Here is a 24,997-nt window from a genome sequence, read left to right as displayed (position 1 = left end):
CCTAGTTGGGACCATCCCCCTCTTGGTCCCTTGTGTGTCTCCCCAGATATATGGGTGGGCCTCGTGGGCCTGAATCTCAGTTCTGTTGTTTTCTACCTGTGTGTCCTCAGGAGAGTCTTGCCCTCTCTGAGTATTATTCTTGTCATCTATAAAATGAGGCTCAAGGCACTCCCATATCTAGGGTGTGATGAAGACTTGATGAGCTCCATCCTCTCAGGGGAGCTTAGAAAGTAGAAAGCCACACAAGTGCAGCTTTCCCTTGTTAATAGTCTTGCTTGGAAGCCAGAATCAGGGCTTGAGAGGCTGGGGGTAGAGGGAGGGAAGAGGCCAAACGGAGGCCTGTCACCTCTCCCTTCTGGAATCCCAGTAAGTGAAACATCACACAGTCAGTTTTGACCAAAGGGTGGGTTTTGTGCCCCAAATGGATTCTTTGAAATCCTCACTGACAACTTGGAAATTAGCTTTGTCCCTGATGCAGGCAAAACAGTGAAGGGACTGGAGCAAAGGGAGGATGCTGGTTTAACTCCAGCTATATCCCTGCTTATGTAACTTGGGGTGAGCTATTCCCCCCAATTTCCACATCTCTACAGAGGAAAATAAGCCTTGTCTCACAAGGTGATTGTGAGGCTCAAGTGAGGTTGTGGATCTGAAGTGCTTGGCATCACCCCTAGCACATAGGTGTTCATTAAATGGCAGGTAACATTCCTAATAGCCTATAAATAATCATTGAAAGTTGAAACAGGCTTGGCTCCCTCCTCCCTACCCCATTTCTTGTCACTTCCCCTTCTTGGGATATAGCCTGGGTGGGACCAGACTGCAGTGCGCAAGGCTCCATGGGTGTCCTGTTCCCACCCCAGAGAGTGAGGATGAATACAGTGATGATGATGACATGAGCTGGAAGGTGCGCCGGGCAGCGGCCAAGTGCATAGCAGCCTTAATTGGCTCTCGGCCCGACCTGCTGCCTGACTTCCACTGCACCCTGGCGCCTGCGCTCATCCGCCGCTTCAAGGAACGTGAGGAGAATGTCAAGGCTGATGTCTTCGGGGCTTACATTGTGCTGTTGCGGCAGACGCGACCTCCAAAGGGGTGGCTGGAGTCTATGGAGGAGCCCACCCAAACAGGCAGCAACCTCCATATGCTGCGTGGCCAGGTAGGCATGCCTCCTCCTGTCTCCCATTCTTGCTCCCTGACTCATTACTCACCCTCTAACCTGCCCACTCTCCCCTCTGTCCACCTTCTTATCCTTCCACTGCCCCACCATCTGTCCACCCACGGAAGTGTGTGTGCTGAGCACCGTGCCTGGCCCTGTGCTGGGGGCTAAAGTACCTTGGGGAGCAGGGCAGATGAAGTCCCAGTCCCTGGACCACACAGGCTAGGGGCAGATAGACAACACAAATAGGATTCCTAGTCTTCTGAGAAGGAGTTTCAGTTTTATTCTAAGAGCCTAGAAGCCACACAGGAAGGGAATTACAGGATCCCATTCCCATTTGAAGGAGCTCACTCTGGCTGCTGTATGGGGAATGAACCATAACAGGGCGGGAAAGAATAGCTTCTGGAGGCCAGCAGGAAGCCCTTGTAGTTGTCCAAGTGGAAGAGGTGTGCTGTGGGCTGTGAGTAGGGAAAAGAGGAATGTCAGACTGGAGGGGTAGCTTCTGGGTCTTGCTGACAGATTGGATGTGGAGGGCGAGGGAGAGGAAGGTGTCATGTGAGTTCTGGGTTCTGGCTAAAGCCTGAAACTGTAGTTCCTTGACATAGTAGAGGAGGGAAGTTCTGTTCTAGACATTCATGTTGGAGGTCCTTGGATGCCCACGTTGGGAGGTCCAGTGGGTGGTTAGCAGCCGAGTCTGATGTTGGAGATGTAGGCTGGAAGTCTTGGCTTCACTGGAATCTGCAGCCCCTGGGGAATAGATGGGCTCATCTAGGGAGACAGTCTAGCCAGAGAAGGGAAGTGGCCTCTGTACTTCCCCCTCATGGAGTGTAGGGGTGAGAGCCAGACTGCCTTGGGTGGTCTTGGTCTTGAGCAACTCACTTAATCTCTGATCTATTCCCCATCTGTAAAGAGGGCCCAGGAATAGTACCTACCGCAGAGGGTCCACGTATGGAATCAGGTGCCTGCTATGGAGCGTGTCATGGAAAGCTTGGGATGGAGTGGTCCTCCTACACCGGGGGGGCCTCCATGGGCATATGCCTGGCTAGGCAAAGCCCCCCCAGTACCGGGTGGGTCAACCAGGTTTCCTGGGTGGTCACTGATCGCCTTCAAACTGCCCACAGGTGCCTCTTGTGATCAAGGCCCTGCAGCGGCAGCTTAAGGATCGGAGTGTCAGGGCCCGCCAGGGCTGCTTCAGCCTCCTCACTGAGCTGGCGGGTGTCCTCCCTGGCAGCCTGGGAGAGCACATGCCTGTGCTGGTAGCAGGTAGGATGGACTGCAACCAGGTACTTGCTGCCTGGGCTCTTCTAGAACCCAGACCCCAGACCCCAGGGCTCTAGCCCCATGGGTGCCCCAGCTCAGCAACTTATGGTGGCTTGCCACTGCCAACAGTGAGAACAAAGCTGGGGTACTGGCCCTACTTCCTGGTTTCAGAGGGCTTTCCTGACCTTGCGTCCCTCAGCCCTGGCCAAGCCCTGGCCTTTCAGAATCTGCAGCCTAGGAGCCTAGGGGTCTGGGTCCAGCTCAGATGCCTGCAGGTACTCCACCCCCATTTGTAGGGACTGCCTGTGGCCCTGTAACATTTGCACCCACCCCACAGGCATTGTCTTCTCTCTGGCGGACCGTTCCAGCTCTTCCACTATCCGGATGGACGCCCTGGCCTTCCTACAGGGTCTGCTGGGCACAGAGCCAGCTGAGGCCTTCCACTCACACCTGCCGACTCTCCTGCCACCTGTGATGGCCTGTGTGGCTGACCCTTTCTACAAGATCGCGGCGGAGGCCCTGCTGGTGCTCCAGGAGCTCGTGCGGGCCTTGTGGCCACTGGACAGGCCTCGGACACTGGACCCTGAGCCATATGTTGGAGAGATGTCTGCAGCCACCCTGGCACGACTCCGTGCCACTGACCTGGACCAGGAGGTGAAGGAGCGTGCCATTGCTTGCATGGGCCACCTCATGGCCCACCTGGGGGACCGGCTGGGGGTTGACCTAGAGCCATCACTCTTGCTCCTCCTGGACCGCCTGCGGAATGAGATCACCCGGCTGCCTGCTGTCAAAGCACTGACGCTGGTGGCCGTGTCCCCATTGCGGCTTGACCTACAGCCCATCGTGGCTGAGGCACTGCCCATTCTGGCCTCATTCCTTCGAAAGAACCAGCGGGCCCTGCGGCTGGCCACACTGGCTGCCCTGGACGCCCTGGCCCAGAGCCAGGGACTTAGCCTCCCGCCGTGTGCCGTGCAGGCTGTGCTGGCCGAGCTGCCTGCCCTGGTCAGTGAGAGCGACATGCATGTGGCCCAGCTGGCTGTGGACTTCCTTGCCACAGTGACCCATGCCCAGCCGGCCTCTTTGGCCAAGGTCAGCGGCCCTGTGCTCTCAGAGCTGCTGCGGTTGCTGCGCTCGCCCCTGTTGCCAGCAAGCGTGCTGGCGGCAGCTGAAGGCTTCCTGCAGGCCCTGGTGGGGACCCGCCCCCCTTGTGTGGACTACGAGGAGCTCATCAGCATGCTCACAGCACCTGTTTATGACCAGGCTGCAGATGGCGGGCCAGGCTTACATAAGCAGGTGTTCCACTCTTTGGCTCGGTGTGTGGCAGCCCTCGCGGCTGCCTGTCCCCAGGAGGCGGCAGGCACAGCAAACCGGCTGGTCTGTGATGCCAGGTCACCGCACTCAAGCACAGGGGTCAAGGTCCTGGCGTTCCTGTCCCTGGCTGAGGTGGGCCAGGTGGCCGGGCCAGGCCCCCAGCGGGAGCTGAAAGCAGTGCTCCTGGAAGCCTTGGGGTCCCCCAGTGAGGATGTGAGGGCAGCCGCGTCCTATGCGCTGGGCCGTGTGGGTGCTGGGAACCTGCCCGACTTCCTGCCCTTCCTACTGGGGCAGATCGAGGCCGAGCCCCGGCGGCAGTACCTGCTGCTGCACTCACTCAGGGAGGCTCTGGGGGCCGCCCAGCCCGACAGCCTGAAGCCCTATGCTGAGGACATCTGGGCCCTGCTCTTCCAGCGCTGTGAGGGCGCCGAGGAGGGCACCCGGGGGGTGGTGGCTGAGTGCATCGGCAAGCTGGTCCTCGTGAACCCTCCATTCCTTCTGCCCCGATTCCGGAAACAGCTTGCTGCAGGTAGGGGCACAGGTGTGGGCAAAGGCAGTCCACATCGGAAGTAGGCAGTTTGCATTTGAGCAGCCCACTCAGAGTGAGCTAATTCAAGCAACTGGGTCTGAGACGCACGGTGTGGGTGAGGTAAAGGCGGAGGAGCCATTAAAAACAGTGTTTCCTGAGACTTGCAGGCTCCTCCTGGGAGACTCTGGAATGGAGGAGACAGACTCTTTAAAATGTCCCCTCAAAAAATAAGCTTTTTGTGATGCCACTTTTGTACTCTTTGCTATGGACAGCAGCCTCATGCTCTGGGCAAAAGTTAATAAAAGCAGTTCTCTGCCTGAAGAGTGCAGCTCCCTTGGGCTAGTTTGAGCCAGGAGCAAATGTCAGTGTAGACTAGACTGGGTGCTATACTCCTCGGGTTTGGGGAAGGTTCAGCAAAAACCAGGGGCAGGTTTTGTGTGGCCAGGTAAGGGCATGTCAGGGTATTCCGAAGCTCAGGGAGGAAGAAAGCAGATGAGTAGGACTGTGGGGCTCCTGGGCAAGTGAAAGCCTCTGAGAAAGAAAGGCCTCCAGGTCTTGAGCTGGTCAGCTGGTCCCCATATAGGGTCGGTGGGTGTAGTCATTGATAGAATGTGGGCAAAGTGCTTGGTAGAGTACATGGTATGTAATTAATACTGAGTAACTGCTATCATTGCTATGTTAGTGATTATAGTTAAGCCGTTACTAGATGCCAAGTTTAAAAGAAGCAGCTCTGGTGCACCTGGGTGGCTCAATGGTTGAGGGTCTGCCTTTGGCTCAGGGAGTGATCCTGGGGTCCTGGGTTCAAGTTCCCTATCAGGCTCCCTGCAGGGAGCCTGCTTCTCCCTCTGCCTGTGTCTCTGCCTCTCTCTCTCTGTGTCTCTCATGAATAAATAAATACTCTTAAAAAAACAACAACAGCGGCTCTGTGGCCCGCACCACTGTGTGGACAAGAAGAACATATCGAGGACATGGCCTGTGACATTCACAGGGCTCTTCATGAGGAACCTTGGGAGGCCAGAGTCTTGGGAGGAGGAGGCCCCCTGCCATTTCCAAGCTCTGATTTGTTTCTGCCTCATGTACACTTGAGCCAGCTAACTGGTCACATTTCTTTTTTAGCTGCCTTGGAGCCCAATTCATGGCCTGCTTCTAGCAAGTTTGTGGAACTTCCTAGTTGGCCTCCTTGCCCTCACTCTAGTCTTCCTCTCACTTCCTGTCTGTATTTTTCCTCAGCCTCATCTTTCTTATTTAATTTTTATAAAAGATTTATCTTTTAGAGAGATTAGGGGGAAGGGGCAGAGGGGAAGGGAGAAAGTCTTAAGGATTCTCTCTGCCCTGGTTGTGGAGCCTGACAGGGGCCTCAATCCCATGACCCTGAGATCATGACCTGAGCCGAAACTGGGAGTTGGACACTTAACTGACTGTGCCAGCCAGGTGCCCCATCATATTTCTCATTTTAGAGTCACTTAATCCTGTTCTATTGTCCATGTCTTCATCAGCCACCTGAACCAGCCAGGATAGAGAGAGAAAGAGGAAAAAACTGCAAATCTGAAGTCACTAACTTTTTCCCTTATTCACACCCTGGCACCCAAATGTTAACTTCTTCCCAAGTCTTGAATGTAAAGTCTACATGATGGGAATAACCTTCACCCGTCACTGTTGTGTGCTGGGGGAAGAGAGGAGCAAGCAACTCTGGTTTGTTTCTTCCACCATGGTGGGAGATGTATTCCCTTTCTTTTCTTCACCTTTTCTACTCAGCAAGCAGAAAACTAAAATTAAGTGAATTCTCCATTACCAAGCTTCGGGGGTGTTCTGAATTCTCTTGGATTCCCCTTGGCCCTTGGCCAGCTGGAGCAACCACCTGTCCCCTGCTTCGAGAATGCGGGCCTTAGGACAAGGGCTCAGCCAGGGCTCAGAATCAGCCATTGAATTCTGGATTTGCTGTATGACCTTAGATACAAACTTGATCTTTCTGGGTCTCTTTCCTCATCTGTAAAATAGAGCTTAATAATATTCTTATTAATAATTTGATTATATTAAATTGTTCATATTAATGTATATTATTTAATCTATATATCTATAATTGATATAATTAATATTTAAAAATGGATAATTTCTCTACTAGACAGAGACCAAGAAGGTGAGAAACCTTTATCTAAAGGATCTAGGGTTATTTCAGAGACCCTATCAGTTGCAGAGGGGAAGGTCCTTAATAATAATCAAATATAAAATTTTGATTTCTATTACCATTTAATTAATGAATTAATAGGACCATCCTGAAGATTAATTGAGATAACACATCTGAAAAATAAAATGCCACCCTAAGGCCTGAGCAGAGGTCTTTCTCTGGGCTGTGGATTGATCACTGCCTTGGGTTCTTGGTTCTCTGCTTGCATCCTGCAGTGTGGTGACCTGAGAATCGACAGTTTTCCTGTCAGCCACAGCAGGGAGAATTTGGGGATAAATTTTAGGCTGCCAAGGGAAATGGGAGCATTGATTTCGCCAAACATGGATACTTTGAATGGGGAGGGGTGCAGTTCTGTTTCCTGGGGAGGCAGAGAGCCTTGGTGCCTTCCTACCCGCGGGTGTCCGAGATCAGCTCTGCCACTCACCATGCTGATGCCTCTTGTCCTGCAGGTCAGCCACACACACGGAGCACGGTTATCACAGCGGTCAAGTTCCTCATCTCTGACCAGCCCCATCCCATCGACCCCCTCCTGAAGAGCTTCATCGGTGAGCACTCACTTCCCTTTGCCCCCAGCCCCATTCAGTGTCCGCTCCCAGCCTTGGAGTCTGGGCTGATTTCCCTTACACAGTAGCCAAGGGGAGTTGGACACCCGAGAGGCTACATCACTCCCATGACAGGCAGCAGGGCACAGGTGCAAATCCCTGTGCTGGCATTGAATAGCTAGGTGAGCCTAGCCTGCTACTTCTCATCTCTGAGCCTCAGTTTTCTCCTCTGTAGAATGGGGGATAAGAAACCCTTATCTGAAAGATCTAAGGTTATTCCAGAGACCCTATTGGTTACTGAGGGGAAGGTCCTCCCTGGACATGCAGGCTCTTAGAAGTGGAGGACCACCAGCCTCTCACATGCATTGACCTCAGCGGGCACCACGCTGGGCAGACTGGGGTTGGGGAGAGTGGTTTCCCAGCTCATCTCTTGTCTGAGGAGCCTTCTGTCTGGAGGAGCCCAAGTAGCCTTCACTGGTGAGCCTTCTTTTGGGGGGCTCTGCAGGACCAGGCTCTTCCTAGAAAAGGCAGACATTCAAGGCTCTGAGGATGTAGGCCTGTCACTGGACCACACTGGCGTCTGGTCCTCCTCCTCCAGGCAGCTTAATGGAGTGTGGAGGGTCTTGGGTTGGCAGCCTGGCTCTGCTCCTCGGGCTGTGTGAGCATGGACAGACCATCTTATCCCCAGCTATAAAATGGAGGTGCTGATCCCCATTTGCCTGGGCACTGTTGTGTGAGACCAGGTGTCAGCAGAGGTGGCCACACTCTGGATTGAAGAACATGTCCAGAAGCCACAGCAATATCAGTAGCAACTTCATTCCATCCCCTGACCCAGTGGGCACACACTGCTGCCAGTCCTGATTTCCTTCACCTTGCCTGAGTTGCCATGGCTGGCAGCCCCAGGGACCTATGCCTGGGTGTTTGGTTCTTCTTGTTGTATGTTTGAACCAGTTTTTGAGCTCTCACTGTGTATCACGTACAAAGCTAGGTCCTTTAATACACCTCACCATGGTTCATTCTCAAGGCACGCTGCATGGTGTGTAGGACTGGCCACATCTTACAGAGGAGGAAACAGGCTAAGATAGGCTGGAACTCAGGTCTTGCCAGCTCTCCCATGGCTGTGTTCTCAGAGAGAATGGAGGAATCCAGGAACCAGCAGAGCACAGTGCAAGGGGCAGAGGTTGCCTGTCCTATTGGGAGGTGCTTGATGGTAACTCTGATCACCTGATTAAGATAGAGACTTCCAGGTTTTTCCACTCTAAAATTACTTTTTCCTGGGGCACCTGGGTGGCACAATTGGTTTAGTGACTGATTCTTGGTTTCAGCTCTGGCAGTGATTTCGGGGTCATGGGATTGAGCCCCACATTGGGCTCTGCGCTCAGGGTGGAGTCTGCTTGGGACTCTCCCTTTCTCTCTGCCCCTCCCCCATGTCTCTCTCAAACAAGGTCTTTCAAATTTTTCCTTTGGAATGAATATTTTTGAATCTGTTGAAATATTCTCTTCACCGAATTTCTGCCCACATTTAGCATCCATTGTGATTTCTTTCTTGCCCCAGTGATTTCTGACAATTGCCAAATGGTGACTTTCAACTCCAGCATTCCTTTCATATTTGTTAGTTTGCCTTCTGCTCTCTGGAGGAACTTTTCTTTCTCTCTCATTTATTTATTTATTCACTGATTTATTCATATCATTATAGACTCAAGAATTCCTGTTTCATTCAAAGAATTATAATTTATTACTGTCTCCATTTATTTTGATTCTCAAGCTTGTCTCAGATGTGGCCAGCGGAGGCCCTTCAGGCTGGTTCCTGTGTTTCCTACGTTCTGTTGACATGTTTCCATCATCCTTTGAACATATCCTTACTTTTTTAGCACAGTAAGATGCTCTAGACTCACCTTGAACCTTTCCTGCCCTAGCTCAGGAATCTGCCATTTCTCTAAGGAGCTTGGATTCCCTAGAGAATGGTACTCAGGGGAGTACCATTTAGAGGAGAATGGTACTTAGAATCCAAGATCTAGACAGTAGGTGTTCTCATTGCTCCTGGGGTGCTGTTGCTCTGAGGCCCTCTCAGCAGGCAGAACTAGGGAGTATACGTATGTATGAGTGTATGTACTAGACAGACACACACAGTATTTCTTTCCAATTTTAGTATATGTGCTGCCGAAGCGAGCACTCACACAGTATTTCTTTATAGGGCTTTTCTCTTTAGCCTGAGGACATCTAGTCAAAATTCTTTGGAAGTTACTTGGATGAGTTGTTTTTCATAACCTGGTAGTTATGTTGATCACTTGAAATACAGTTAGGGGTTTTGTTCTTGTGTTTTTTTAGGGATTCCCCTCATTCTTGATTTCATTTACAGAGCATATAGAACATTAACACAGTTATTAAAAAATCTAAACTATACAAAAAGGTATACTTAGAAGTGCTGTGTAAATGTGGAAGTTTTTTTTTTAACTTCTCTGATCTTTAGGAGTTTTATCTATAATAATATCAAGTTAACATTTACAGAATCCTTGCTCTGTGCCAGGCCCTCTATATATTTTATTTATTGTTCTCTCTCTTTCTCTTCTCTCTACATATATATAGAAATAGAGATCTATATCTTTATGTAGATATCTTTATAGAGATGTATATAGACATATATCTATAGATAGAGATATATCTAGCTATATAGAGATAGAGATATATATGTCTCACAGCATTTTATTTTTTTTAAATATTTTATTTATTCATGAGAGACACAGAGAGAGAGAGAGAGAGGGAGAGGGAGAGGAACAGACACAGGCAGAGGGAGAAGCAGGCTCCATGTAGGGAGCCCGATGTGGGACTCAATCCCAGGTCTCCAGGATCACACCCTGGGCTGAAGGCGGTGCTAAACCACTGAGCCACCTGTCCTGCCCACCTTACTGCATTTTATTTTTTATTTTTTTATTTTTATTTTTTTTTACCTTACTGCATTTTAAATCTTAAACACGGTCCTATGCTGTGGGTACTGCAATTACTCCCATTTTATAGGTGAAGACATTCAGGCTATCCAAGGTCCCATAGGAAGTGGTGGGATCTGGATTTGAACCCAGACCAGATTCTAGTTCACATTTTTATCTGGGCTTTGAGGGCCCGTTGTGCCTGGTAAAAAAAGTAGATGCTCTGAACATGTTTGCCCCATTCAGCCAGATCTGCCCGGCTCACATTACCCAGATAAACGAGGTTGGGGGTGGAGGTGGTTTGTGTCTTGGCTGAGCCATCCCTCCAGCCCTCCCCTCATCTTTCCACCAGGAGAGTTTATGGAAAGCCTACAGGACCCAGACCTGAATGTGCGCCGGGCCACTCTGGCTTTCTTCAACTCGGCTGTGCATAACAAGCCTTCACTGGTCCGGGACCTGCTAGATGACATCCTGCCCCTCCTCTACCAGGAGACGAAGATCCGCAGGGACCTCATCCGAGAGGTGAGGCTGGTGAAGGACAGAGTTGGAAGCCCTGAGTCTGATTGGTGGGGCTGTGGCAAGGATTCTGGTAAACTCCGAGCAGATAAGCATGCGGGTCATGAGACCTGGGTCAAGTCCTGTTCCTCCGCTTGCTGGTTGTGTGACCTGGGCACATTGGCCTAGGACCACTTAATCTGCTCTGAGCCTCAGTTTTTCTTAATTGGGCAAAATGAAGAAAATAGTTTGTGTCTGCATCATGGGGTTGTTGAGAAGATTCAATGAGTTATGTCCTGCAGGTGTGCAGAACTGCTCCTGGCGCACAGTCAGCACTCAGGGAATGTTGGTGGTCTTATTATCACTCAGCATTCAGCAGATGTTCACTGAGTGCCAGCCCTGTGTCAGAGTGCCAGGATCAGAGCTGGACCAGACATGGTTTCTGCCACCAGGGAGCTCAAGGCCTCCTCAAGGATAGAGACACCCAGTCTGCTGATTATCTAACTGATTTAGAGCGCACTGGGTATAGTAAGGATTTAAGGAGCAGAGATTAAAGGTGACTTAACAGCTGTCATCCTGTGATATAATAAAAAGATCTGAAACACCTGGCATTGCTGAGAAGGAAGTGACTGTTTAGAGAGGTTAGGAAAGTTTCCCAAAAGAGGGAGCATTTAAGCTGGGCTTTGAGAGGTGAGGAGTTTACCATTAAGACTGAGCCTGGTTGTTAAAAGCTTCAGAGACCTGGGTTTTTAATTCTAGTTCAGCCACTTACTAGCTGTATATTCTTGGGCAAGTTAATTAACCTCTCAGCCTTAATTTCCTCACATGTTAAAGGGGATTTAATAGTAACACCGTCTTCCTAGGGCTGTTGTGATGCTTGAGTAAAATGTCATTTGTCAAGCACTCAGCACAGTGGCTGGCACATTATCACTGCTCAGTAGACCATAATAATTATTGTTACTATTTTTAAAAAAGATTTTATTTGAGAGTGAGAGGGGGAAAGGGGGAGGCGAGCAAGTGGGTGGAGGAGCAGAGGGAGAGGGAAAAAGAATCTGAAGCAGACTCTGTGCTCAGTATGGAGCCTAACACAGAGCTTGATCTCATGACCCTGAGATCCTGACCTGAGCCAAAACCAAGAGTTGTATGCTGCTACAACAGTATGGTCCCTGCTACCATTATCATCAGAGGGTGTTGCAAGGCTGAATAAAGGCAAGAGATTTGAGAGCTAGAGGCTTGATTCAGGGACAGAACACAGTACTGAACAGGAAAGGTGGTGTGTGCAGCAGGGACCAAGGGGAGTATTCTTACACTCTAGAGTCACATCCATAACACTTGTCATCCTTCCATCCTGCAGGTGGAGATGGGGCCCTTTAAGCACACAGTGGACGATGGGCTGGATGTGCGGAAGGCAGCCTTTGAGTGCATGTACTCGCTGCTTGAGAGTTGCCTGGGCCAGCTGGACATCTGCGAGTTCCTGAACCATGTGGAGGATGGCCTGAAGGACCACTATGATATCCGGGTAGGATGAGCCCCCTGCCGGACCTATGCCTACTCCATACCAAGGGGACGGGCCATCACTGGGGCCCGCTGCTTGTTTGTCCTCTACTCTCCACCCCAGGCACCCCCATGAAAATAACTGCTTTGTTCTTTTTCAATAAGAAAGAGAGCCAACCTCTCAAACACCTTTAGTGGGAGTTTACACTGGGTGAGCTCTTGGGAGGATGGTTTAGCAGTAACTAGAAACTTTTAGAATTCTCAGACACACTTTTGATCTGGCAGTTCCAGCTCCATGAATAGAACCTCTGAACTCACTCCTAAACCCACTCTGAATTTTTATGTTCAAGATTGTTCTTCGCAGCTCTGTGGGAGTTGCGGACAGCTGGCATCTTCCTGAATCTCCACCCATCAGAAGTGACTCAGTAAACAGGGTACCTCTGGTCATGGATTGCTAGCCGCACGAAGAAGAGTGAGCCAGGTCCTGTGGCACTAATGTGAGAGACAGCCAGGACCCACTGTCCATTGATAAAAGCCAGTTGTTTTTACAGGCATTTTTCCCATGCTTTTCTGTTCTCACACATTCTGGCCACATGGCCCTCTTGCCTGCCCTTCTGGAGCACAGGACAGGACAGGGCCTGGGCATCAGTGTAACATTTTGACCCCAATGTCTGGGCTCCTCTTGGTGTTGAAGAGAGTGGGTATGACATTTTTTGAGACCCCAGAGTTATCTTTTTTTTTTTTTTTTTTTTAAGATTTTATCATTTATTCATGAGAGACACACAGAGAGAGGCAGAGATACAGGCAGAGGGAGAAGCAGGCTCCATGCAGGGAGCCTGATGTGGGACCCTATCTCAGGACCCTGGGATCACGACCTGAGCCAAAGGCAGACACTGACCACTGAGCCACCCAGGCACCCCATCCCCAGAGTTATCTCGTTGAGTCTGCATCTTGTTCTTGGACAGTGGGTTTATGATGTCCACTTTTCAGGGGAGAGACCAGAGAACTGCCTAGTTTAAGGGCACCAGTCGGTGGGTGGAGGAACCCTGGGTCCTGGCGTGTGCTGTGTGATGCTGTGCTCTCTTCTACTCTGGCCCCAGCCCCCCTCCTTTACCGTGGGTTGTGGACAGCGGGTGAAGGTGGGTAGGGCATGCAGAATCCAGACAACCCTTCTTTATGCTGTGTATTGTTTGTAGGAACTTAACATTTTCACGAGAGGCCTCCATTATTCTGTAGGCTGCAGTCAGGCCTGTAGATAGATGTGTTTAGCTGGCTCACACAGAAGCTTGTGTGGTTTTTTTTGTTTTGTTTTTTAACCTGTGTGCCTACATTTAAAAGTTGAGAGATCTTACATGAAAATCAGAGTCACTTTAGCACACAGGCCGTCAGCCCTGGGCCACGTTCCCACAGCCACAGTTGGCTGGAGCTGACAGCTGCTGTCTGGAGCGTGGACTCCTTACTCCTGCCCAGTTACCCTCTGGCCCTCTTCACTCATGGACATACCTGCCTGGCCCTGTGAGCATCTGAGCTGGAGAATCGCACCTTCCCTGGTGCCTCTTCTGATCTGATCCTCCTCAGGTCAGCCAAGGGTAATTGGCCTGGCAGCTCTCGTCATTCAGTTTATGGATAAGGAAACTGAGGCCCAGAGCAGGAGAGAGTCTAGCAGGGCCCTGGTGGGCATTAGTGCTAGCGTTTGGACCTGAGCTCCAGGCATTGCTACCAGAGCCTCTGATCTTCCTTGGGCTCTGTTCCTTTTGGTCCTGGGCCATTTGACTGTGAACTCTGCCTCCTTCCTCCTGGGCAGATGCTGACCTTCATCATGCTCGCCCGACTGGCTACCCTGTGTCCTGCACCTGTTCTGCAGAGGGTGGACCGGCTTATTGAGCCACTCAGAGCCACCTGCACCGCCAAGGTACCTCCCCACCCCCACCCCACCGAGCCCTGGGCACACCTGTAGATTGTTTACAGTTACCATTTGTAGGTGGCGTATGAAGTGCTTCGTTGTCATAATCCTGTAAAGTATTTCTTATTGTCACCACTGTATACACAGGGGAACAGAGAGGTAAAGTTATTGACCTAGGCTACCCAGCTAGTAAATTGCAGAACTGGGATTCAAACTCAGCTCTTTCTTGCATTCATTAAACATTTCCTGGCTGCCAGGCCTTGTTGCATGGTAGCAGGAATACAGCATTGAATGTGGTGGGTTCCCTATTCCCACATCCTAACTGGGAAGCTGAATCAGACTCTTGGAAAGCTAAAACCCTTTGATTGGTTGATTAATATAGGGCAGGGTTGCTACTAGGCTGGAGTGCCTCAATGATCCAGGGGAGGGATCTGGAGTGGAAGGCCTAGGGGGCTGGTGTTGGGAACAGAGCCTGGCACACCCAGTATGTATCCAGTAATTACCTATTGACTGAAAGAACTAACTTGGGTTTTGAAAGGGTAGAAATTAACCAAAAAGAGGGCAGAGTATTCCAGATTGGACATTAAAGAGGACAGATACCCATAGAACAGTGATTTTCAAGTAACAAAACCTTTTCCAATAAAATGAAATCTTCTGTGGATAAAACAGGTAAGATTGGAAATTTCTTTTTCTTTTTTTTTTTTTTTTAAGATTTCATTTATTTATTCATGAGAGACACAGAGAGGGAGGCAGAGATAAAGGCAGAGGGAGAAGCAGGCTCCCTGTGGGGAGCCCAATGTGGGACTCGATCCCAGGACCCCAGGATCATGACCTGAGCCGAAGGCAGATGCTCAACCACTGATGTCCCAAGATTGGGAATTTCTTAATAGATAGAAACTTATCTTGGAAGTTTCAGTTTGTAACATATGCCTGGTATGAAGTCAAAGGAAACAGTGGTTGTGCGGGGCCATTGCAGTCTTGACAGTTTCAGTGGCCAGATCATTTCTAGGCTTCTTTTGAGCCATTCAGCATGGAGAAAAATCACAGTTCACAGGGAAGGGCTGCAGATTGGTGTTGCAGCATCAGGACAGCCCTTCACTCAGTTGAGATGGCAAGAGGAGATTTGATCTGAGGCCCACACAAAGGCCACTCAGTCTGGCTGCACAGAGGATGCTGTTTGTCCAGTTCTGTGATGAGAACTTGCTGCATCTGTGCTCACAATCCCTCATCCACTGAAACCTACAAAGCTCTGGAAATCAAAAGCTCCCCCCTCCCCCAGAGAGAGGGGGGGTGGCGCACACATAGCAGAGGAAGAGGGGGAAGCAGACTCCCCGCTAAGCAGGGAGCCCAATGTGGGGCTCGATCCCAGAACTCCAGGATCATGACCTGAGCCAAAGGCAGACACTTAACTGACTGAGCCACCACCCAGGAGCCCCAAACCAAAGCTTTGTATAATAACTTGTTTGGCCACAAAACGTGACTTGAACTGACCTGAGGCTATATATGACTTTTATTTCTCTCTCATTGCAACATTCATAATATTCTTTCATTTTTCATTTAGTAGGGGAAATATTAATGTATTTGATTACAGGATATTGTAGTATGTTGTCTGCACAAGTCACCTTTCTGAAACTCCCCAAAATGCCCAATTCCAAAAGCACACCTGGCCCCGAGGGTTTCGGAGCAGGGCGCCTGGACCTGTGTTAAGTGATTTAACCCTCAGAGCAACTCTATGGGACGGAGGCTCTTATCCTAGAAAGGGAAGTGCAGCTCACAGTGACTACCTGAAGTCACAGCTCTTACAGGGCAGAGCTATTTGAACCCAATACTGTCTAATTCGGATGGCAAGCTCTTAACCTCTACACTGGACCCTTCAAGGGGAGGAGTCTGTGTCTGGGCTCAGCCAGGGGCCTTGAGAGGAATTTGGATATTATTCCATAAGCAGTGGGGGAATTCTGAGATTCTCTGAGTAAGTAGCAAAGGGTGGGGGATGAAGAAACAAGGAAAGCAAGGCAGTTTGGGGAGTGTTTCCATGCAGTTGCCTGTGCAGAAGAGCTAGCACGGTGGGCATCGGAGTCAGGGGTGAGGATGAGGCCAGCTGGGTGACTGTCATGGTGACCCATTCATTGAGTTCAGTCATATGGTACCAAGAACCTGTTTTAAGCAAAGATAGGCTGAATCCTCCTGTCAGGGGAAGGAGATAATTAACATTTTCCAGCATCTGTCACCATCCAGTTATTTATTAATGAAAAGAACGGTGAGCAGTTTAGATTGGCTGGTCAGAGGCCCCCTGTGACCTTGAAGTTGGTTCAAATGACAAAGAATCCCCCTCTGGGGAAATCCAAGGGGTGAAAGTACAAAAGGGTGAAAGCGCAAAAGATGCGTCAGTTTGGAGGCTGGAAGCAGGGGAGCCTGCTGTGATTTAAGCTGGGAAGGATTACAGGTGGCTGAGAGGAATCGGGGGACCAGTGAGGTGGCTGGGGCACAAGGCCGGGCTCAATAAAGCATGGCTCGTTTCCCACCTTAGGTCAAAGCCGGTTCCGTGAAGCAGGAATTTGAGAAGCAAGACGAGCTGAAACGCTCCGCGATGAGGGCAGTGGCTGCCCTGCTGACCATCCCAGAAGTAGGGAAAAGCCCCATCATGGCTGACTTCTCTTCTCAAATCCGATCCAACCCCGAACTTGCTGCTCTCTTTGAAAGCATCCAGAAGGATTCTGCTTCGGCCCCCAGCACAGACTCGATGGATCTCAGCTAGTCCTCCCCCGGCCACCCCGGGGTGGAGGGGGGCCCTTCCTCAAGAGAATGAGGGCTGACCCACTCCTGAGGCCTCACCGCTCCTCCAGCCCCCCTGAGGCTTTTGCTCTTTCCTCATCTCGCTGGGGGCCCTCCTGCTCCTGGTCAGGGCTTACAGTGCCTTCTCCAGGGACCCCAGCTCGAGGCCCCCAGCAGGAGCTGCAAGGCTGCCAACAGTTGGGCCCTTTAACTCAGGACGGTTGTTCAAAGAAACAGGGCATGGACATCTTCCAAGCCCTTCCGCACAAACATGGATGTGATCTCACACTGGGCTGTCTGTACTGAGGGGGTCCCTGCCTCACAAAGGACTAAGTCGTGTTTAGAAATCCTCTTGTGCTCACAGCTGCAAAAGTTTAGGAGGCAGCTGGCTGGCCTTCCTTCCCACTTGTCCCATATTTGTCCCTCAGTTCTTCCACTTTCACTTCACTCGCCAATAGGCCAAACATTAGTGCTTTGGCTGGGCATTTTAGAACTTAAGCTTCTCTGAGCTGTTCACATTTTAGAATTCAAAATGCTTTAACCTCTAATTGGGAGTAATGAATCAGAAATTTGGCCTTTTGTAGGGGGTGGTCAGGATAAGGAATTAGATCCAATGTGGGTGGTTTTTAATTTCAAAGCTCTTATGTAGCCAACTGGGAAATAAGCAGAAAGTAGAGCGCCTTTCATGTCACCTGCTAGGTGTAACCGGTTGGTTTGTCTTTCTGAGGAAGGTTTTGAACATATTATTTCTGGTTTTTATAATTGAAGACACAAATATTAAATGATAGGCTAAAGAGTTTTCTGTGCTATCCCAGGTTAATAAAGGAGAGATCATGCAGTGTTACTTTTTTTCTGCACACTTCCTCTACTCAGTAAACCACTGTCCGTATACTTCTCAAGTTAAAGGAATCATGGAATTTAAAGGTTTCTGACTAGGTTTTGAACTGGAGGCAGGCAACCTGTAATTTACCTACCCAATTTAGGGGACTTAAATCCACTCATGGCTAGCATGCCAAGAAAATTATAACCAGGGTAGTATTTGTCACCCAGGTTGATAGGGAAAAACAAATACCCTATAAGCAATGGTCTTGTTCTAGAGTACCACATGCCATATCCCCTGACCATAGTGCCATTCACTACCAGTTCTTGGAAAGAGTATTATAACCTTATACAGACACGCCTCGCTTTGTGCTTTTCAAATAGTGCCTTTTTTTTTTTTTTTTTTTTTTTACAAATGGAAGGTTTGTGGCAACTGTGTGGAGCCAAGTCTACCAACACCATTTGCTTACTTCCTGTTGTTTTGTTAATTCTGAATATTTTACTTTTTCATTATACTTGTTATGGTGATCTGTGATCTCTGATGTTACTATTAGTGCCTGAAGATGTAAGTGAACTGCTGCAATCTCATGAGGAAACTTTAAATGGAGTTCTTATGAACAAAAGTTTGAGATGGAATCTACTGGTGAAGATGCTGGTAAAGATTGTTTAACTGAAGAATATTACATCAACTTAATAAAGCAGGGGCAGGGTCTGAGGGGATGGACTCCCAATTTTGAAAGTTCTCTGGGTAGTATTGTCTAACAGTATTGCATGCCACAGAGTAATCATTCTTGACTCAGTCAATGCAGTAAACTTTATGGTCTTAATTTTAAGAAATCACCACAGCCATCCCAGCCTTCAGCAACCACCACCCTGATCAGTCAGCAGCCATCAACATAGAGGCAAGACTTTTCACCAGCCAAGATTACAACTCACAGAAAGATGTTTAGCATTTTTTTGCAATAAACTTATTTTTAAAGGGATGCATTGTGTAGACATGCTACTGCACAGTGTGTAAACGTTAACTTTTGTATGTTTAAATGTTTGACTTGCTTTATCAGTAGTCTGAAACCAAACCTCGGTGTCTCTAGAGATGCCTGTAATTCACAGTTAAATTCTAGCTATCGTGGCCTCAGGTTTAGGGCTATAGTTGAAAAGGCAGTTTGTTAAATCCTGAATACTGATAGAGGCCCAACGGTCATATTAAGGACCCTACACCTTCAGAAAACTCTTTAGGTGCTGACAAGGTTGCTCTGGGAGCCAGATGCCTGTGCCCTATGAAGAATCAAGTATCCTTTATAAATCCCCTCCAACTGGAATATTCCTCAGAGCATTAATTGGGAAAAGAATAATTTCCAGGAGGTGTCAGTTAAGAAACTAAAAAGTAAATTCAAAGAGGGAAATGCCAGATGGTAGTTTTATGGTTTTATTAACACAAATATGACGCGCACATAAGCTGTTTATTCATTTTCTTCGCTACGCAGCCTGGCATTGGGATTGGTGACTCTGATGGCCAGCTGGGCTGCTCTTTCCACGATGGCTTTGCGGTTCTTGGAGGATACATTGTGAGCAATCTCTGCACAGTAAGATCTGGAAGAGAAGCAGTTAGTGAGTAAGGAGCAAGCCAGATGTGAGCATACACGGAGTTTCCCTGGGAGGGCAGTGGTTTTTGGTCACATCACCTCTAGAGCCACAGCAGAGAAACAATGGCGCTGGCAAAGCTAATACAAGACCCACACAGTCCCAAATCCCAAATTCCTATTCCATGGTACCAGCAGTAAGGCTCTTATTAAAGTTTTCCCTGGCAGGGATCCCTGGGTGGCGCAGCGGTTTGGCGCCTGCCTTTGGCCCAGGGCGCGATCCTGGAGACCCGGGATCGAATCCCACATCGGGCTCCCGGTGCATGGAGCCTGCTTCTCCCTCTGCCTATGTCTCTGCCTCTCTCTCTCTGTGACTATCATAAGTAAATAAAGAAAAAATATTAAAAAAAAAAAAAAAAAAAGTTTTCCCTGGCAGTGACAGAAGCACTCTCATGGTCCCCTCTCATTTAATCCTAACAGCAGCCTTGTAATCCAGGTATTGCCTCCATCTTACAAACCATGACCCTTACAGGTGGAAGTGAATTCCCAAGTTAGGTATTTAGAAATGGGACACGGCTAGGATGGCTCAGTCCCAGATTTCAAGTTCAAAGGTTCTCTCCCAATCCTTTCAGTCAACCGGCCCAACACAGTCTCAGGGAGCTTGGACTTGCCCATGAAGTTTTTAAACTCTCTAAGTAACCAAGAGCGGAATCCAACAGTCTGATTAAACCAAAGGTTTCCTGCCCCAGACATTAACATTTTACTGGTCTGCTGCAGACAAAATTCAATTGAGAAGATTGACTGAAGTCATCCAGCAAGTAGGTATACTTATTTCCTGAATATCTGGGTGCCATATACTGTTCTAACCTCATTCCTCATAGCTGCACCAGGCAGTTTGGTGTGGTTTGGTAACAAGTTGGCCTAATGAGCACATTTCAGGGAAGAAGTAATTTTTGACACCATCAAAGATTAAGATGATGATCTAGGGGCACCTGGCTGGCTCACTCAGTAGAGCATGCGACTCCTAGCTCAGGGTCCCAAGCTCAAGCTCCATGCTGGGCACAGAGATTATGTAAAAATTAAAAACAAGGGATCCCTGGGTGGCGCAGCGGTTTGGCGCCTGCCTTTGGCCCAGGGCGCGATTCTGGAGACCCGGGATCGAATCCCACTTCGGGCTCCCGGTGCATGGAGCCTGCTTCTCCCTCTGCCTATGTCTCTGCCTCTCTCTCTCTCTGTGACTATCATAAATAAATAAAAATTAAAAAAAAAAATTAAAAACAAAATTTGTATTTATTTACTTTTTAAGTAAGCTCCATGTCCAACGTGGGGCTTGAACTCACAACTCTGAGATCAAGTCACTTGCTCTACTAAGCCAGCCAGTAGCCCCCAAAATAAAATCTTAAAATAAAAAAGGGCACTCTACCCCTGGCGGAATTTCAGCAAAGAGAGAAAGCAAGCTGTAAGGAATGACTAAGGCCATGGACGTACATAGTTCTTTTTAAGAACTCTAGCAAAATGGGCAGCCTGGGTGGCTCAGCGGTTTAGCACCGCCTTCAGTCCAGGGCCTGATCCTGGAGACCCGGGATCATGTCCCACATGAGGCTCCCTGCATGGAGCCTGCTTCTCCCTCTGCCTGTGTCTCTCATGAATAAATAAAGTCTCAAAACAAAACAAAAACAAAAACAACTCTAGCAAAATAGCCTAACAGTGAGACAAGCAACTCAAAGAACTTTTTTGTCTTCCATAAGAGTCCACTCAAGCTCAAAGTAGCTATACTTTGAAATAGTCTGATATAATCTGTTTTCTAACATTGAAATCTTTTTTCTCAAAAACTCCTCAGGTCCTTGTCCACATGTGTATTTAACACTCCAGTCACTATACATATCATCTTAAATACTTTAGTTTCTACCTGGGCATTTTCCACACATAACAATCATTTTAAATGTACATGTAACATTCACCCAGTGCTCGCAATCTCACCATTCACAAATTATATTTCAACAATTCAGTTACTGCTGCAATTATCAGTTTCACAAAGTTTCCCTGCTTTTCATTTAGGGATAAATATCCAGAAATGAACTTGTGGATTAAAGGTCACAGATTCCAAATATTTCTATGGCTCCTGACACAAACTGCCAAGCTAGTAATCTTTTTGGCAACCAGCAACATCTGCACAGCAGCATTTCTGCTACCCAACGGGGACTGCATCTTTCTGTCACAATTCTGATCCACCTAACAGGTAGCCACCCCTAATTCCTATGCTCATCCAAGAATTTCCTAAGGAAATTCCCCAGCATTTTAACATCCAGTTAAATTCCCAACCTAGAGAACTCAACCAAAGAGAGAATAATGGCTTCGTTTATTTCTATTACTTGTGTCTACAACTGCTATAGATAAAAGATCTTTGTAAGCACACACACAGATGCTACAATTAGTCACCCTTTCCAAGTCCTAATTAGGAAAACACAAGTCTTCAGTTTCTGTTTAATAGAAGCAAAGCAAATTGTCCTCTGCTTAACCAAAAAACACCATTCCCTCTAACCCAGACTCAAAGCAACTAAATCACTTTCTGTGTTAAATGTTTTCTCATCCCATTGACATAGTTTTGACCCAAGCAGACTACAAGTTTCTCACACAGAGCTCATAAATTGTCTTCTCAAAATACTTGGAAGTAATGATGTGAACCCTCCATACACTCTTGCATCTCTACAACTTTGTGCAAGTCACCCTCTGCCAAGTCTTCTTCCTTCCCTCCACCTCAGATCACAGAGCTCTGATCAGGCAACTCGTCTATATTCCTATAGCTTTCTGAAGGAAGACACAGCATAAAGGTGCTCCTTAGGTCTGATACCCCCCCCCCCCCACTTCTACATAAAGCAACATTCTGCAAAAAACTGACAGTAAATACCACAGTGTTTTTATTGTTAGGCAAAGTCCTTCTCTTTGCAGGTCTTGGGTGTCTACACTTTTCAGGACAAGTTCCCTTACCCTGCTCCAGCAAAGGAAACATTTCAAAGCCCCAACAACCATTCTTTAAGCTCCTGAGAGAAAAACACACCTCTTCCAAATGTATTCTATGAAGTCTAGAGTCCCTACTAAAAATGCTCAGATGCAGACTGATTCCTAAACCCAGAGGTGGGACCCAACTCACTTGTTGCACATCAGCAGCACTTCAAGCTCCTTGACGTTGTGGACTAGGAACTTCCGGAAGCCACTGGGCAGCATGTGCTTTGTTTTCTTGTTGCTCCCGTAACCAATGTTGGGCATCAAGATTTGGCCCTTGAATCTTCTGCGTACCCTATTGTCAATGCCTCTGGGTTTCCGCCAGTTGCGCTGAAATAAACATGGGAGGGTTAGTTTCTTTGCTAACAACTCTTCCTTTTGAAAGGAAAAGGGGACTCAATGAAAAGTAAATATACCAAATAGTAGCTGTCCTTAAGTATTTCACTACATCTTTCGATTTTTCTTGGTGGAAAATAATAGGGCTTCTGCCTTTGACTACCAGGAATAAGACTCACATTCACACTCCTAATAAACAGAGGACTAGACTACAAACTGACAGAACATGAAGGGATTGTGTACTGTTAAGACTGAGTGGCAGGGACGCCTGGGTGGCTCAGTGGTTGAGTGGCTGCCTTTGGCTCAGGAGTCCCTGAGGAGTCCCGGGATGGAGTCCTGCATTGCCCTCCCTGCATGGAGCCTATTTCTCCTCCCCCTGTCTCTCATGAATAAAGAAAATCTTAAAACAAAACAAAACTGAATGGCATAGGTTTCATCACTGCACTTAAGATGTTAACTTTTCTCATCATAAAATAAGGATCTACTTCTAACAGCCTCCTAAGGCCACCTAAAATGATTCAAGCCTCTAGATAGATGCCTGAAAATAGCCAAGTGCCCCTAATCATTTAATCAAGTGACCGAGTGCCAGTAAGACATACTTGGAGAGCTGGCTTCTAGAGAGCTCTACCACCAACCAGACTGGTCCACCTGCCAAAGGTGATCTGACCAGGTGATGCCAGAAATCCGACAGCCCATTTAGGAACAACCCTCCCACCCCACCCCCCAACGAACACTTCCATCCCGGTACCATATGTATGCACCTTAATTTTGACATATCGGTCTGACTGGTGCCGGATGAACTTCTTGGTCCTCTTTTTAACGATCTTGGGCTTCACCAGAGGTCTGAGGGCAGCCATGATGCCTTCAAGAGAGAGGCAGAGACGGTGTCAAGCAGTCCCGGAAGGAGGTTTCCCTGCTCAAGGCTTTCCCTGCTCAACGCTGTTGCAGAGTGTCTTCCAATCACCAGCTACTGAGCCAACTGGGAATGGAATGGGTACCTCTGCCAGGCTTGCTGTCCCTCCCGCCTCCGAAGCTGGCAGAATACCAACCACTCTCCAGACGCGATCCTGGGAGGTCAGGGGTCACCGCCCCCGCTGAAGTCAAGGATGCCTGCTAGCAGCTGATCTGAGACGGACTGTCCCTCACACGCTCTCGGCTGCCACAGGGCAGCAAATCCCACTTCCACGAGCCGCGCACGGTCCAGTTCCGATCAGTTACGCAGAGCTTGGGCAACCTACACGCACTGGAGTCTTTGTTCCCTCCCCGTAAAATGGGAACGCTATACGGCACACGGGGCGCCCGAGGTGTGTAGAGGAACCTGGGTTTCCCCCTCAGGGGACCTACAAAACCACGATGCCCTTGTAAGATGTTCCTAGGCCCCCCGAACTCTCCGTCTTACCTGGAGATCATCCGAGGATCGATTAAAAACCTTCCTCAATGGGCAGCCCGGGTGGCTCAGCGGTTTAGCGCCGCCTTCGGCCCAGGGCGTGATCCCGGAGACCCGCGCTCCCTGCATGGAGCCTGCGTCTCCCTCTGCCTGTGTCTCTGCCTCTCTCTCTCTCTCATTAATAAGTAAAATCTTTAAAAAAATAAATAAAAACCTTCCTCAAAGCGGCAGCGCACCGCGTTCCCGTCACCGCCTCTGTGGCCGGTAAACGAGCGCACCCGGGCCCGCAGCATTACCTCCTCGAGGACGACCACGCGGCTTTATATTCCCAGAGACCCGACCCGCTCGCTACTGGCTTTCCTGTCAACGCGAACCAAGCGGCTCTCAGCTCGCGTGCCGGTTGTCCGTGTGGCGGTCTGGCCGCAGCGGCAGCCCCGAGACCACAGAACTGCACGGGAGCGTCGGTCGGCGGAAATAGAAAATGCACGCGGCGCGGCACCCATCCCGGGCCAAGGGGACTCGAGTGTCCCGGTCACACGCCGCAGCCCTCGGGTCGCTCCACGGCCCCCACAAGACCCCCTAGGACAGACACGAACAACGGCCCTCACTCCCAGGGCTCTGACAAGCTGCCCGCGACCCTCAGAGACGTCAGGCGGCTCCGGGGCACGGCAAGGGGCCCTGGGAGGCCAACCTCCGCCAACGGCTGGGCCGCTGCGCTCTGCTCCTGAACGCACCCCAGCCCACCGACAGGGACAAAGCCCACCAGGACTGCAGCTCGGAAGGGCAGGCCGCCTGACCAGGAAGCGACAGGACCCGACGAACACCGCACACACGCGGATGGCTAGAGATTAAAACTCACCCAGCGATCGATGGCTGCCACCTCCGCAGGCGGCGCCGAGGAAGAGAGGGGAAGGTGGCGCGCGAGGCCTGATGGGACTTAACCTCTGGGTCCTGGCAGGGGAAAAAAAGAGCGCTTCCGGGTCTTGGTCCCCTCAAAGAAAAGAAGGACACTTCAGGGAAATAATACGGAAAAAAGTCCAGAGATAACTTTGTTTTCCTAGAGATTAATATTTGGGAGTAGTACTGAAAGTTTGTCAGACCTGCTGTTGGGACTACGTAGAAAATTTGGAATTTTTTCTGAGCCTCTAAGACCTGGTGGAGGGCGTACACTTCCGCCAGAAACTGAAGCCATTCCTCCCGAGAATGATCCAGTTTTTGGATTATTTCCGCCCGCGTTTCTCCTGCTACTGAGTGCGCCTCCTAGTGGCCAGGAGGGAACGAAACAGAGACTTCCTAATTCCTTCGCG

At 49.2% G+C, this 24,997-nt stretch overlaps 2 protein-coding genes and 1 non-coding gene across 4 annotated transcripts in view; 1 reads left to right on the top strand and 2 right to left on the bottom strand.

Annotated features, from left to right (window-relative positions):
* The window catches only part of CAND2 (cullin associated and neddylation dissociated 2 (putative)), a 33,319-nt gene extending 14,952 nt beyond the window's left edge, over window positions 1–18,367 (top strand). For both annotated transcript variants that reach the window (XM_038565599.1, XM_038565600.1), the window contains 8 exons: window positions 858–1,150; window positions 2,272–2,413; window positions 2,748–4,250; window positions 6,885–6,980; window positions 10,254–10,423; window positions 11,751–11,915; window positions 13,695–13,802; window positions 16,321–18,367. In XM_038565599.1, coding sequence (XP_038421527.1) covers window positions 858–1,150; window positions 2,272–2,413; window positions 2,748–4,250; window positions 6,885–6,980; window positions 10,254–10,423; window positions 11,751–11,915; window positions 13,695–13,802; window positions 16,321–16,548 — 2,705 coding nt within the window. In that variant the 3' untranslated portion in view covers window positions 16,549–18,367. The remainder of the gene's footprint in view (window positions 1–857; window positions 1,151–2,271; window positions 2,414–2,747; window positions 4,251–6,884; window positions 6,981–10,253; window positions 10,424–11,750; window positions 11,916–13,694; window positions 13,803–16,320) is intronic.
* A 427-nt stretch (window positions 18,368–18,794) lies between these two features.
* Window positions 18,795–24,587, bottom strand: RPL32 (ribosomal protein L32). The gene is made up of 4 exons (NM_001252169.1): window positions 24,550–24,587; window positions 23,065–23,165; window positions 22,116–22,297; window positions 18,795–18,974 (listed from the first exon to the last, which is right to left on the bottom strand). Exons 2-4 carry the CDS (start codon window positions 23,158–23,160, stop codon window positions 18,845–18,847), a joined length of 408 nt encoding a protein of 135 aa, NP_001239098.1. The 5' UTR covers window positions 23,161–23,165; window positions 24,550–24,587; the 3' UTR covers window positions 18,795–18,844.
* On the bottom strand, window positions 23,241–23,380 carry LOC119864848. The gene has a single exon (XR_005375324.1). It is a non-coding gene; the product is annotated as a small nucleolar RNA SNORA7 (small nucleolar RNA).
* Window positions 24,588–24,997: the final 410 nt, after the last annotated feature.

This window comes from Canis lupus, chromosome 20 (genome assembly GCF_011100685.1).
Source record: "Canis lupus familiaris isolate Mischka breed German Shepherd chromosome 20, alternate assembly UU_Cfam_GSD_1.0, whole genome shotgun sequence".
In the NCBI taxonomy this organism is placed as follows: Eukaryota; Metazoa; Chordata; class Mammalia; order Carnivora; family Canidae; genus Canis; species Canis lupus.
This window is presented reverse-complemented; position numbering and strand designations above follow the sequence as displayed.

Coding starts and splice junctions, on each gene's coding strand:
- RPL32 (NM_001252169.1), bottom strand. CDS start 23,160: ATGGCTGCCCTCAGACCTCTGGTGAAGCCCAAGATCGTTAAAAAGAGG. Junction 22,298..23,064: donor ACCGATATGTCAAAATTAAG/GTGCATACATAT, acceptor TGTTTATTTCAG/CGCAACTGGCGGAAACCCAG. Junction 18,975..22,115: donor GTGCTGCTGATGTGCAACAA/GTGAGTTGGGTC, acceptor CTTCTCTTCCAG/ATCTTACTGTGCAGAGATTG.